General features: G+C 42.6%; 1 protein-coding gene across 5 annotated transcripts in view; it reads right to left on the reverse strand.

Moving 5' to 3' along the window:
* Window positions 1-15,472, reverse strand: part of FRAS1 (Fraser extracellular matrix complex subunit 1) — a 328,015-nt gene that overhangs the window by 117,508 nt on the left and 195,035 nt on the right. For all 5 annotated transcript variants that reach the window (XM_030565123.1, XM_030565122.1, XM_030565124.1 and 2 more), the window contains 8 exons: window positions 12,558-12,710; window positions 10,402-10,548; window positions 6,540-6,686; window positions 4,885-5,025; window positions 4,453-4,593; window positions 3,414-3,554; window positions 2,441-2,711; window positions 1,261-1,345 (listed from right to left, as the gene is read on the reverse strand). In XM_030565123.1, coding sequence (XP_030420983.1) covers window positions 1,261-1,345; window positions 2,441-2,711; window positions 3,414-3,554; window positions 4,453-4,593; window positions 4,885-5,025; window positions 6,540-6,686; window positions 10,402-10,548; window positions 12,558-12,710 — 1,226 coding nt within the window. The remainder of the gene's footprint in view (window positions 1-1,260; window positions 1,346-2,440; window positions 2,712-3,413; window positions 3,555-4,452; window positions 4,594-4,884; window positions 5,026-6,539; window positions 6,687-10,401; window positions 10,549-12,557; window positions 12,711-15,472) is intronic.

The following is a 15,472-nucleotide window of genomic DNA, read 5'->3' on the forward strand; positions in this document are numbered from 1 at the left end:
AAAAGAAAAAAAAACCTACTCAAATTGGAGGATTTATTCCATACCAGGAACACTAAATAGATAAAGAAAATGGTCACCAATGGTATACATAGTGAGGATGTCAGTCGTCCAGTGTGCCAACGTTTCTGCTTTGGAGCTGTGTTGCAATTAGTCCTACACAATTAGCCTACAACACAGCATAGCACTACAGCCTTGAAATCAGAGCCGAACTGGAGAGATTAAAGAAACGTTTATATATTTCTGAAATGACTCATTATGATTAAGGGTGCGGAGTCAGGCAGACAAGAGTCAACACTAAAAGACTATGGCCCTGATTCTCAGGAACGCTAATGCTGTTTTACACTGTTTTGATGGTATAAAGAGGCCTTAAAGTTCATGATTCGCATTCCCCTTTACATGGCTAGAGTGGAGAAAAACAGCCTTTGTTTAAATATATAAAATGTGTTTACTGCTACTGATTGGCTAAGAATTGCGTACCCAGCTAACCTGTGCTAAAACATCCAATTATTTTGTGTTTCAGACTGTAAGGTCTTTGGGGCATGAACCTCTTTTGCTATATGTTTGTACAGCACCTAGCACCATGGGGCCCCAACTCGATTGAGGCTTCTAGGCAACACCAGACTATACATTAATGACAGTAAAATAATCCTATACAATGGGAACACGGTGGACTATAAACTCAACCTGAGTAGAAGTGGTGAGCAGTTAACGGGTTACATAAATGACGACAGAGACATTTAGAAAGCTCTTTTGCTCTGTTTGTTCCTATTACTGTACTTAATCAGCAGCCCTGAAACAAACACTCTAACAACAGGCTCTCAAGTGCAAAAGATTGGACCGTAGAGATCAATAATGACTCAGTTGCAGTGCAATAAGGAACTGGATCATCCACTAACTGGAAGGATATTTTAAACAGTAAGTGACTTTCAACCTTAACCTGAGAACTGCTGTTCTGCTCTACCATAGTAATTGTGCACTGCACTACAGTACTCAGTGGCCCAAATTCTGTTCTCACTTAAACTGTTTTTACATGGTGTAATTCAATTAATTTACATGGAGCTACTCCTAATTCACACCAGTGTAAATGAGAGGAAAATCCAGTCCTGTGCGTCTCTGATAAAACCTCTTTGGTTTGAAGAAATTCAAATCGACTGAGTTTTGCTCAGGTTCATTTGTTATTGTTACAAGATACCAAGTTTCTCTTGTAAATTTAAAAACTATATAAAAATATCAGGGATTTCTTCAGCTTTGTTATATTACCTGTGTCGAGAGTGCTTGCACGGTCATCATCTCTAACTGGGAGAAGAACCGCTGATCGCTGACCTTCAAGGAAAACTGACCTTTCCTAAACAAGTCCCCCCCATAAAAATAGAATAATATTAATGGATGAAATGTTCTCGTGGAACAGAAGAAAGATAAAATACTATATATTCAAAGAGGAATGCATAGATTAGTGGCAGGTGAACTTAATACTTTTGCAATTAGGTTTATACAGTATCGTCAGTGAAGTGCATTCGCAGTACATAATATACTCCAATTTCCCTTTGCCTATTATTTCTCACAATAAGCCAGTATGTCCAAAATTCAATAACATAGTCTCCATTAAAGAATACTGGGTGGTATTTTCAAAAGCACTAAAGTGACTTTTTGAAGACCACACAGAAAGAAAGCTCTAGCTCAATAGAAAACCACATGCACCTGCCCCTTATCTATTCACAATTAGCTAACATTTTTAAGTGCTTTGAGATTCTCACATGAAGAGTGCTCTGAAAGTGCAAAATTATTATTGAAAACAATGGGTCAAATTCTGCTCTTGGTTACACAGGTGTAAAACTGGAATAACTCCATTGATTCCAGCCCTCACACTAGAGCTTACTCTGGTTTCAAGGCGGTGTAACCGAGTGTGGAATTTGGTGCTCAATCTCCTTACGGCACATACAAGTGGCGGTCGGTAGATGCAATTTCCTCAAACATTTCAGATCTGAATACTCCCAGGTACTATGCCTGAAGTAATGGAACATACAAAAACCGAGTGCATGATGTCAGCAGTGGCTGAGCGCAGATCATGCTGAGATGTGGATCTCCATAATTATCTGAATATTTTCCTGTAGGTATCAGATAACTAAATACCACAACCACCATTAAAATATCAACATTTACCACCACCATCATCACCGTATCCCAAGCATAGGACGTACACTTGCTTCCACTGAATCCAACAGCAAACTCTCATTCAATGAAATGGGAGCTGGATCATAGTTATCTGCTATTCTAAACACAGAGGGAAATGTGCAGTCTGTGATACCATGGGATGGAAAACATTGCAATGCACCTTACAGAAAGCAGTTACAACGCTCTGCCAACTGACAGGTGAGTAACTCTTTGAGATGCATCAATCTTTGCAAGGCCAAGAGATCAAAACAAAGACACACTCAGTCACCTGGGTTTCTCTTTGCTGTGCACAAAGCGGACCCTCTTCTCCTCCACATCCTTCCAGCTGAAGTGGTCACCCTTGTCCAGTTGCACATCTTCCCCATTCTCCATGATCACTAGCCTGCCATTGGTGGGAGAGCTGACCACATGGAACAGCAGCTCTCCATCTCGGTTACCCGAGTCACGTGCACCCATGAAGGACAAGTCCAGTGGCTTTACCCCACCAATCCCTACTGTGAGTGAACCATTCACCTGGGAAACAGACCTATCTGTGCTGGCTAGAAAAAAGGGGAAAACATCATTAATACATAAGACGCTCTCATTACATAATCGGAGGCTATGTTTATTTGTCTCTCTGTCCTCCTAAGATGTGCATATTTGCCACTGTCCAAGGCTACTACACCAGGATCACCTAATGTCATTCTCATTACCGGAGGACACAGTGGTCTAGAGGAATGACCACAGAGTGGAGTATCAGGAGGGACTGATTTCTAATCCAAGTTCAGCTGCGTACTGTGTGGACTCGGGCAAGACACTTCTTATCTCAGTATCTCTATCTGTAAAATGGGAATAGCAACCCTTACTGACCTTCCCCGATAGGGGTATTAATTAGTTTGTGTCTACATAGTGCTTTGTTCATATAAAATGCTATGTCTTATTGTTGCTTCAGTAATGTATTTTTCCCACCTGGGTTTTATTCTGCATCCTCTAACGATGGGAGACAGGGCTGGGGGAAGAAAATTATCTCTAACTATACAAATTTAACTTTATTTGGAATTCTGGCTGCATGCATTTTCCTGAAAAGAAACATTACAGAGAACTAGCTTTCTGCTCCTTTAATGGCCAGTCCACGAACAACATGGAGGGTCTGTACAAAACTTGGGTTTAAAAAATACTACTAAACACGTGCTACCTTTAGACCAATAAACCTGTCAGAAAAACACAGTTTAATTCCCTTATCCACCATGGGAGGAACTCACCTTCACACTCTCTGGTCCTGGTATTGCCATAAAAACCATAACCACAGTAAGAAACACAGAGCCTGTTCTTCAGAAACATGGTGGCATCACAGAGGTGGCATTCACTGGCATTGTCACACTCTAAGCATCCCACGGGGCAAGCTGAGATGGATGGGAAGGCACAAGCTCATTAGCCATCACAAACAATGCAAGAACTGATATGTGTAGGTGTCCCAGTTCTTAGATTAGGAAACAACTACACGTCTACCCTGATATAACGCAACCCAATATAACATGAATTCAGATATAACGCGGTAAAGCAGCGCTCCGGGGGAGCGGGGCTGCGCACTCTGGTGGATCAAAGCAAGTTCGACATAACGCGGTTTCACCTATAACACGGTAAGATTTTTTGGCTCCCGAGGACAGTGTTATATTGGGGTAGAGGTGTACTCCCATTACTACCTTGCCTAATGGTAAAAAATGACCCACCCTTTATCTACAAATGCTAACACACCCATTTACAAATATACAGAGAGTGGGCATCCTTGGTAGGCAGCTTTTACTAGTGTCAGATTCACTGCTGGTTCTGCTAGCGTAGGAAAGCTCTCTCAAACTGACAATCTTTCAAAACAGAAGAATGTTGTAAGTGGAACCACGGTTAGCTTCGCACATCTGAAAAACCTGGCCGTGTCCTCAGATCCTGCACAACTAGCTAATCTGAACACACCACAGAAAGCTGTAATAAAGTGGATCTATTACATAACAGTAAAAGTTATTTTTATTATGGGCAAATGTCATAAGCAGAGGATCACTAAAACCAGAGTGGCTCTTTGGTGGAATTTCACTTTATTCAAAATCACCATAAGTGGGTCCCAGGGTAGGCAAAGCCTGTTCCTTAATTCTCAATCTGATTTCACCTAGTCATCAATGAGTTTCATATCACTGCGTGTCAGCGGTGCTCTCTGTTTGCCTAAGCTACCATGTGAGAATTAACACTTCACAGTGTTTAAAGAGTTGCAACCTCAATCCCATCCCACCATCTCACACCAGTTCTGTTCACCTGTGCATTTCTGTTCTGTGCGGTCTGCATAATATCGCTTCCCACAGTCCAGGACACAATGCGTTTGCAAGAGGAGAAAAGGAGCTTCACAGCGAGCGCACTCATTTGGATGGTGACACTGGAGGCAATGGTCATCACATCCTAAAAAACATTTGCAAAACCAAAAAAGAATTAACTACCATCTACGTACTAGCAACTAGGCCTTTTACTGCTGCCTGCAGAAAAGCGACATATAGCTGGGCCCATTACATTAATACCGATGTGTCTTCAGAGACAGACTGCGTGTAGGGGGTTGGGAGGCTGAAGTTAGGGCATGCCTTCAAAATCAAAAACTTGCTGTACGCACAAATGAAAATTAGAGACAGACTCGAAAACCACCAAGGGAAGCATGGCACCATAGCGATAGCTAAAAGCAGTTTCACAGTGACTTACGTTGGCATGTGTCTGATTCCCTGTAGAAAGCTAACGGGCACTGTTCAACACAGGCCCCATCCTGCAGAATATAGCCATCCATGCACTGCAGACAGTCAGTCCTCGTGGGGCCTCTACAAGCATTACAGCTCCAGTCACACTCTAGAATAAAGAAAACGTCAAAGTAGGGCACCCTTCTGCATGCACATCCAGCGCTGTGCAAGCGTTTAACACATCAGGCAGCTAGCTATCAGCTGCGGAATTCCTCTCTTTGGCTTAACGTTCTCTAATTACGTTCAACACAGGTATTGTTCAGTGTTTGGTGCTTCTTATCAATGATGCAGCTTCACAGCCAGAGAAATCTGCTCTTATCCTTTAGGCAGCAGTGGATCCTTATCTGCTAGTGCTAAGCATTAGTATTTATCCACATAAAATCCTCAATCTCTTATCGTGCGCAGACTGCGACTCCTAGCATGCCAAAAGCTTTCCCAGTTCACACTAACCAAAGAGGAAGGTCACTAAGAGGAGAGTCCTCAGGTCAGAAACATAGCAAACGTAGTTAGACCCAATTCCACCTTCAGATTCCAAGGGATGGCTCCTGCTGTCTTTAGTGGAGGCTGTGTGCATGTGTCCATGTCCACTAGGGCATAATATGGCCTATAATGTTATTTGTAGTACCGCAGCACCCCAACTGGGGCAGCGTGGTGCTAGGCCCCGTGCAAATACATCATTCAAGACAATCCCCACTCTCAAAAGCTTATTCTCTAAGTAGCCAAGATAGACAATGCAGGGGAGGGGAAACAAAGGCCTACAAAGGTGAGGTGACTTGCCCAGTGTCACATGGCAGATCTGTGGCAGAGCCAGGGTAGAACAGTCGCAGTCCAGTGCCCTCTACACGGCTTCTCTACAGTACTGAAATATCATCAGATTCTCACTATCTAGCTAAATGAGGCATAGAGAGAACCAGCTGGAAATAACTATCTAATAACAATTGATTTGTAATATTGCTTTGGATGGTGGTGGTAGACATAAAGCTACATCATCCTCAAACTACATTTCCAGTATGGAATATTATCCAGGAGAGTTTTGGAAATATCTCAAATCTTCTAAATCTTTCCCAATATTTGTTGTTGTTGTTCAGGGATGTAGTACACCGCTACCTCGATGTAACGCCATCCGATATAACACAAATTTGGACATAACGTGGTAAAGCAGTGCTCTGGGGGGGGGCAGGGTTGCACACTCTGGTGGATTAAAGCAAGTTCAGTATAACACGGTTTCATCTATAACGTGGTAAGATTTTTTTGGCTCCCAAGGACAGCGTTATATCGAGGTAGAGATGTAATTATAAGGCAGAGATACACAGGTCAATATACAAGACCCTACATGTGCTTAATACAAAAAGATTTAAAATGTTAATTTCATTCATTATTCAATTGAGACATGACTGAATGAATTGCAAAACCTGACCCTTGGAAAGTCTGATGGCTCAGTTACTAAATCATTTACAAAGGAAGGGTTTGCAATAATCTTGCAGATTTTTTTTTTTTGACTGAAAACTGAAGTATGTGACAGGATTGCTGGAAAAAAGATAACAGAAAAAAATCTGCTCAGTAATAGACCATTCTACAGCCATCCTAATTGCTATTTTTAAATAGAAAATATGCATTTTTCACCTCTGCATGTCTTGGTGGAGTAATCAAGATAATATTGCTGAGTGCAGCTTTCATACTGGCATTCACCAAATAATAGAACCTTGGCTGAGTCTCTGCATGACGTACATCCCATGGCCGACTCACAACTCAGACAGTGGACACTGCAAGCTGTAGAGAAATTAAGACAAAAAAAATCACTGCAATTACTGAAACACTAGCTAAATGATGTTAGATTTACCTGAAGCTTCACTATTCAATGTTCTCTTTGGAGAATCTGCTGGGGTAACTCTTCATAGCTTTGCCTGCTTACCATCCCCAGACCCTGCTTCATGACTACGCTTCATCTATCCAAAACGGAGTTCCGGACATGTCTCCACATAGGACTTAATGTTGCTCTGAGTGTCTTCCAAAAGAGGCCACTTGAGAGCAATTTAAAATATTGCTTTCTCCCAGATGGACAGAGTTTATGTACTAATAATCTGGCGAACCACCAGGGTCAAACATGAAACTTGAATTCAAATCCCTGTATACAAGTGTTCATCAAGCATTTTTCTCCTTTGACCTTGAGAAACTTAAATTTAACCCTTCCAGTTTGTATTCATAGACTCAGAGTTCTGAAGGCCAGATGGGACCATCAGGATCATCTAGTCTGACTTCCTGCATAACACAGGTCACAGAATTTCACTAAAGTGTTTCACCAAGTGTTTTACATTTTGCTTGAAATGTGGGATGTTGCAGGTTTATAGACACAGGAAGCAAAATCTGATGGTTCAGCTGGACAAGTTGCATCCCCGGAAGTTCAAAATATTTCATTCCAACTCCACGATGTTGGGAATCTGGATTTCTCAGCACAATGCAGGTGCATTCAACAAGAATGGCACAGCTCTTGGCTATCCTTGACAGAACAAGGAGCAATGTCTCAAGTTCCAGTAGGGGAGGTCTAGGTTGGATATTAGGAAAAGCTATTTCACTAAGAGGGTGGTGAAGCACTGAAATGGGTTACCTAGGGAAGTGGTGGAATCTCCATCCTTGGAGGTTTTTAAGGCCCGGCTTGACAAAGCCCTGGCTGGGATGATTTAGTTGGTGTTGGTCCTGCTTTGAGCAGGGGGTTGGACTAGATGACCTCCTGAGGTCCCTTCCAACCCCAGTCTTTTATGATTCTCTGATCCCACAGCAAAACTTTAATAGCAAAGTTCTACAAAAGAGTAGAAAGCGACTTTGGGTATGCCTACAACTACACAGACAAAACAACCCAGCAGTGATTCTCATAGCCTGGGTCAACTCATCCAAGCTCACAGTGTTCGCACTGGGGGTGGCTAAAAATAGCTGTGCAGATATTTGGCCTCAGACTGGAAACCCTCCCCACAACATCAGCTTTCAGAGACGAGGCTCCAGCCCAAGCTCAAACATCTACACTGCTATTTTTAGCCCTGCAGCGCAAGCCCAGGTCAGTTGACCCAGGCTCTGAGACTTGCTGTGCAGGTCTTCTCTGCTGTACAGACATACCCCTAATAGCATCTAGCCGATGTGCAGAAAGCCCACTATGATATTGACCTGCCATACGTTTAATGGTGAGCAATCACTTGGAGAGGTACAATGCACATCAAAGGCCATATGTTCAGAAACACACATGCAAAAATCATGTGGATTTACACTCTTAACTTGCATGCACAGTTACCAAAGCTGTGTTAGCAAATACAACAATTATGCATACAAACGGTCAGCTAGAAACGTAACTGGTTATTTGAGCACACAATTATCTCAAACACAATCATGGCACCCGATCATGCAAATACAAGTACAGGCAAATTTCTGGAAATATGGCCCCATAAATTCAAAGGCTGAAGTTCGACTGGTCGCTTTTATGGCCAAAAGTTCTCACAGGCTTGAGAATGAGTTTAGTGTGGCTGGAAAGTAGAGATCTATGAAACTCAATGGTTCCTATTCAGGGGGGTACATGTGCACTTGTTCTTGGTTCAAGTTCACTTTGAGTCCTAAATCCGAAAAACTCAAAGCACGGATTAGCTGTAAATACCTGTTTTTTTCTTGGTGTCTTGCTGAAACTAGGAGAAACCACCTATTTTGTCATTCGTGATATCTGAGCTAATGATTTGCTGCTATATGGTCCAAATCATTCTGTAGCAACTGGGAGAAAACATCCGGTCTCTAAGGATACATGTACATTGCAGCTGGAAGTGTAATTTCCAGCTTGGGTAGATGGACACAAACTGGCTTTGATTAAGGGCACTCAAAATAGCAGTGTAGCCCCAGCAGTGCGGGTGACAGTTCAGGCTAGCCACCTGACTACTTACCTAGGGTCAAGGATAGGACTGTAATTGGGCAGCTAAACTACGCTGCCATGGCTACATGGCTATTTTTGGCTCACTAGCTCAATCAAAGCTACCCTGTGTACATATATCAGAAATTACACCTCTAGTGGTAATGTAGACGTACTCTAAAGAAAAGTCTATTTAAAGCATCTAATACCCATTTTTAAATGTGCCAGCACTTTTCTCATTTCATCGGTCCTTACAAAGGTGTGGTGAGCATTAATTCAGTGTTTGTCAAGTATCTTTACATTAAAAGAGCCATGAATTAGAAGACCCACGAATGAGAAAACATTTGTGGAGTTCAAAATACACAGTAGTCACACTATCCAAAAAGGGGAAAACAAAAGCCGCATTTAAAAACAAGTACATGCCATTTCTTTTATCAGCATTGCTCCGCAACAATGTTTTCAGATGCATTCCACTTTTGTGAAAAGCTTCCTAAGTTTGTGTCGTTGTTTCTTTACAAACACTCCAGTAGACATATCGAGATCAAAGGAGTATGGAGATCTACTTCACATTCCTTTGATCTAATCTAAGGTATTTTCAAAACTATGGATTCTTCAAAAGTGTAGTGAAATCAAAACAAATGGGGGAGGAGGGAAAGAGACCAAAGATTCTGATTAAACATTTTTTGTTATCGCTAAATGGTAGTTCTCCAACACAGCAGATCAATCTATTTCTAGATGAGTTATCACTAACACTGCACTGAACAGGTCTGAGTGCCCCTTGAAATTACACAAATTCTATACATCAACACACTCTGCCATAAAGCTCTCGTTAGTTTTCACCAGCCACAAATTGTACATACAATAAAAAAGTTATTTGCGAACTGGGAGATGAGACATGTGTGGTTGGAATGAGACTGTTTACACAAATAAATGTCTCACTCAAGTTTGGGAGCTAGAACTGTATTCAGCAAGGGCTTTGGTTTCATAAGGCTAGTGAATGGACAGCCCAATGGGAGAAATAGATATTTTAGGACATCCACAGAAGACTATCCATGAGTTTGGCACGACACTGAGGCTTGGCAAACCTTTCTATTTGGAGAGCGGGTTTTCTGGAGAAGTTAGTAAGAGCAGAATCCACTTTGTGCTCATAAGCTTTGATCCTGCCGAGCAGTCTGGTCCCAAGCCAGCAAAGTACTGAAACACATACTTGGACTGACCCATTAAAATGAATGCGACTATTTACATGCTTGAAGTTAAGCACATGTTTAAGAGCTTTGCTGGATTGTGGCTAGAGTGCTAAGCACCTTGCAGAAATCTGCTCAAACAGAATAGCAGCATTTTGAACCTATTTTGCACTGGCATAAATGACCAGACCTGTACAAGGCAGTAGGTAATTAGGCCCTTGTTCTGCATACTCAGTGTTGCACGTACAGTGATGTTACTTAATTATTTATTAAGTCTAGGTCAAGGTCTTCATAATGTCACCAACAGCATTTTCCTGACAGTTACAAGCTTTTCATGATGGGACAGACGGGATCAAGAAGCCAAGAAACCATTTGCAAGGGTATTCTGAAGAGGAGGGAGTGTTTGGCAGGATACGCTTACGTTTGCAGGTCCGGTTCTCATCCCTGTAGTATCCCAGGAAACAGACTGAGGTGCACATGCCAGTGTGGGACAAAACGAGGCTGGAGTCACAGGAAGAGCAGGAGAAAGGGCCTCCACCACTGCAGGTTTTGCACGAGGGGTGACACTCTGAGAGGGCAGAAAGAATGAAAATACCATTCATGTAAAAGCAAGTCTTCAAGCAGGTCTGTAGTGGTTCTTTACAAGCGCACATCACCGGACTGATCCTCACAGTACAGAGCACCCGTCACTCCTACACGCACACATGTTCTCGCTGTCAGATTTCTTGCTTTCCTGACTGTCCTGTAAGTAAAGAACTGTGTCTTCATTAAATATAAAGAGCCAGATCCATCACTGACTGTAAGTGGACAGAGAAATCCATGGAATTACCCACCTTATTCAAGGCTGAATTTGGCCCAAGGCAATGTTAGGAATCTTAAAAGCTAACACTAAATTCAATATGCACTTTGACACAGCTTGAACAACAGAATAGTTTGGGTAATTCATGAAACCCAAGAAATGCTCTATCTAAACTTGGCTTTCCAGGAGGAAGAATCCCCACCCTCACCCCCAAGAGGCATATCCCACTAGATGACATATTATAACGCTCTGGAGTGAATTACGTTACCCGGAAGGCTAAGACAAAGCTAAGAAACACAGTTAGTATGTCTGTCAGTGTGGAGCTAGGTAAATAACGATACAGTGACCTTGTAACGAAATCTTGGGCCAGCAGAGAGAAGTTTTTGCAGTGCTCATCTTGTACATTTAGTCTGGATTAGGCACTGCCCATCTCATGCAAAGAGGCCAGATTGGACATTTAAATATACGATGTTTCCTCTTTTGGTCTCTTTCTCTTCTATCAATCCATAATATACGTTGTCTCATGTAAGATGAACTGGGTTTGACAAGCTGTGGGTGGACATCTTAGAGTTCTCATAGGAAAAGGATTTATGTCCTCTTGAGAAAGGCAAAATGGTGCGAAGAAGACTGCAAAAAAGTGCCACTCAAGCACCAGCAGGTAGCAGGGTGGGCACAAAAGGGCTAATGGACCCGAAGGCACAAGCCACCATCAAAATGCTACTACCAACACTGCTGGCTGACCACCTACAACATACTACCCCCAAAAACCAAGGAGTCAAGACTAGCTTTTCTGGAGCTGGCTTTTTCTCTCTGGGTCTGGCAGGAATTACTGCCTTTGGCAATACTGATTCGGCAAAAGCCTCAATCAACTGCAAAGAGATTCTAAACATTGAGATAATACTCAGCTTCAGGTGGCAGGTTTTCTGTTGGATTCCTAAGAGCACAGATAAAAGAGGCCGCTTCAAGATATAAGAACCTTCCTCGTTTGAGATCCTACCGCAGACTAATGCAAGGTCCTGTGCGTACTTGACATCTGTACACAGAGTGAAGTCCAGTGACGTCAGTGGGGGTTTTGCCATTAACATCAATGGGGCCTGGATTTCACCATAGCGTTTAGTGTCCCTCTGTACCAGTAGTTCTCACCTTAGTGAATAGAATTTGTTTTTTCTCCTCTTGGCACATGCCTAGAAGTTCCCCTGGACAATCAAGCTCCTAAAATTGTGCTACTACCACAAGAGCAGAAGAGACAGGAATCATAGCAGCTTAGTGATGGACATCTGAAGTGACCCCACTTTAACGTGCTCCTTGAATATGGAAAATCTTTGAGCCTCACCTACCTGAAAACAACCCCTAGAAGTGACATCACTGCATCACCCAATACTGAATGGATGAGGTGGGGACCTTTCACAAGACTGACCCAGAACCATACTCTCACCCCCTTCTTCCCATAAACTTCCTGCTCTCTGCAGTATATTAACTAGTATTATCTGTGTAATAGCAGTGCTTGGGGACTCGAGGGCTCCATGGGGCTAGGCACAGTACAAAGACATACGGTCCCTACTTCAAAGCAAGCTTCCAATTTAACTACAGACAAAGGGCACGAGAGGAAACGGGGACAGAGAAGTTCAGTGACTTGCAGAGCCATGCTTCAAACAGAGATTTCCTGAATCCTAGCTCAGCACCTGTCCACTGGACCCCGGTGCATCTCAAGAGAAGCAATTCCATGGGAGCAGCTGGGCAGATCTCACCCTTAATCTCCACCGCCAGGTGTTACTCACTTTTACAGACTCCGCTTTCTGCATAGGATCCCATGGGACAGTCAGGAACACAGTGATCCCCCAGCAGCAAGTGACGGGCGTTCTGGCACTTCAAGCAGATGCTGCCCGTGTCGTGGAGATCAGCCACACACTGGTGGCACAAAGGATGACAGTCTAAAGAGAAAAGAAATAGCGGGTACCAATGAAGGAGGCTTCTGACTGTCATCTTGCAAAACAGCCCTGCTCAGAGACAACGACACTGAGAGAGCACAAGAAATATATTTCAGAAAAGTAACATTAAGAGCACTTTGCATGCACAACTCTCATTCGGAGCAAAAGGGGTATGGGATCAGCTTTGCAAGAGGCATTATCAGCAAATATTAGGCCCAGTGGACTGCTCCTCCTCCCCCATTTTTACTCTGTGTTATTTTCAGGTACTGTGGTGTTACAGCTTTTTACTTAGCATCAGACAGCGTGCACACTGCTTGAACGTGCCTTTTGCTGAATTCAAGTGTCCTCCCCACTTCCCCCCTCATGGGCGAAGATGGTTCAAAGCTCTCTCCTAAAAAGACCCTGGCACTTTTTTTTTTCCCCTAAGATTAATCTTTCTAAAAAGGATGCTGCTGGCTGTACAGATTCTATGCACCCAAAAGAGCATGATTGGAGCAAGTGGATCAGTTTTCTCCTGTGGTTCACATTGCCCAGGCTTTCCCACCCGGCACTCCCAAAAGACCACTGCCTTCCCAGCAGCCTAGCGAAGAGCGCCATTCACAGTAGGATTAGCCAGCCTTACAAACCTCTTTTTCAGCAGCACTCCAATTAATGGCTCCTGACCTTCCCCTGAACCTTCAGAGTTTCAAAAGGTTTTACAACAAACCTTTTGTAAGTACATAAGGTCAATGCAAGGTATCCTGGAAGCCAAATTAATCCTCATTACAGTAATTCAGAAAATTATCAGAGAAATAATGGCCACCTTGAAAGAAATGTAATAATGAGATTTCTACTGAGAACTAACCTTTCTGTCCTTTGTCTCTCCTGAACCTTTCATTGAGAATTGCAGTGTTTTGATTCTAAAGAACGAGGCTGGGACTTTCAAAGGAGCCTAAGAAAGTTAGGCACCTATTTCCATTGGGATGGGGTGCCCAACTCCCTTAGGCGCCTTTGAAAACCTCAATCTGAATTCCTTCCCCTGGTTACACATGCACAAGTCTCCCTGTGAGTAATGTTGATGTGCAGATTAGGGCAAAATTTGACCCAGGAAGTATACGGTATTTCTGATCATTCAGGTAACTGCATACTTCATCCCCTGACCCACTACACATTTCATTCCCTGAGACTCTGGCATAAGGTACTAGTATTTTGTGTCATGAACTTTTTAAGCAGTGTGGTGCATGCACTTAGGGTCATCATTATTTATTTAATTAATTAGTGCCTAAAGAGTGCTGAGCTCTCCTATGGTGATGGCCGGCAGCGTAAAACTCTAGGAAAGGCAATAAAAACCCTAAGTGTACTAGGCACTTTACAGAACATAGAAGACACGGTCCCAGCCCCAAGGATGCAATCTTACAGATAGGGACTTAACAGCCAAAGGGAAAAAAGAACAAATGTTATGGTAAAGATCATGAAATTGCTTTTTCTATACATTTCTTGATAGTAAAGACCAAGTAATGCTTGTAGTGTTCCATGATTCACAATAGAAAACCTCATCCATCTTGCATACACAGCATGCAAGGGTTAGCGTATTGCGTGCTTCAGAATCCTGTGTGTGAAAAGAACTAATAAAATATCCTCCAAAGTTTCACACTTTACTGTGCGTAATGCCATATATTTGCAGTATGCTCTGATCCTGCAATGAACTCGAGAGTGGACAGACTCTGCACCCCCAAAGATTCCCCCGGAAGTCAGAGGTGGTTGGCATGGTCCCAGATGTCTTATCCTGCAGTGTTTATGGCAGGATGAGGGACTAAGGTACCGTACATATGATTATATATGTTGGTGTGTGGTACGTAATTTATGTGGGATAGTTTTTTTTTTAAGAAGCAAGATCATGAGCATCTATGTGCGCCCTCCTTAAGCAATAAAATTAGCACCAGTAGGTTTCACAAATTTCTCATGCTCCCCCTATTCACCTAGTAATTCATTTACTCACCCTACCACCAAAACAAAATTAGTGTCCTATTGCCTCCAAGTGTCCGTATTGGATGGTGATAATTGTTGGCTAGGTGCAATAAATGAACAAATACAGTACACCAGGCATTGAAATACTATAGCGATGAGTATGCAATAAGTGAAGTTGCAGAACTATTAACTATGGTTTGTAACCTGTCCTTTAAATCGGCTTCTTTACCCAATGACTAGAAGATAGTTAACGTTAACGCCAATATTTAAAAAGGGCTCTAGAGGTGATCCCTGCAATTACAGACCATTAAGTCTAACATCAGTACCGGTCAAATTAGTTGAAACAATAGTAAAGCATAAAATTGTCAGACACATAGAAGAACATAAATTGTTGGGCAAAAGTCAACAAGGTTTCTGTAAAGGGAAATAGTGTCTCACTAATCTTTTAGAGTTCTTTGAAGGGGTCAATAACATGTGGAGGGGGGGATCCAGTGGACGTAGTATACTTGGATTTCCAGAAAGCCTTTGACAAGGTCCCTCACCAAAGGCTCTTACGTAAATTAACTTGTCACGGGATAAAAGGGAAGGTCCTTTCATGGATTGAGAACTGGTTAAAAGACAGGGAACAAAGGGAAGGAATAAATGGTAAATTCTCAGAATGGAGAGAGGTAACTAGTGGTGTTCCCCAAGGGTCAGTCCTAGGACCAATCCTATTCAACTTATTCATAAATGATCTGGAGAAAGAGGTAAAAAAGTGAGGTGGCAAAGTTTGCAGATGATACTAAACTGCTCAAGAGAGTTAAGACCAAAGCAGACTG

This window comes from Gopherus evgoodei, chromosome 5 (assembly GCF_007399415.2).
Source record: "Gopherus evgoodei ecotype Sinaloan lineage chromosome 5, rGopEvg1_v1.p, whole genome shotgun sequence".
Classification (NCBI taxonomy): domain Eukaryota; kingdom Metazoa; phylum Chordata; order Testudines; family Testudinidae; genus Gopherus; species Gopherus evgoodei.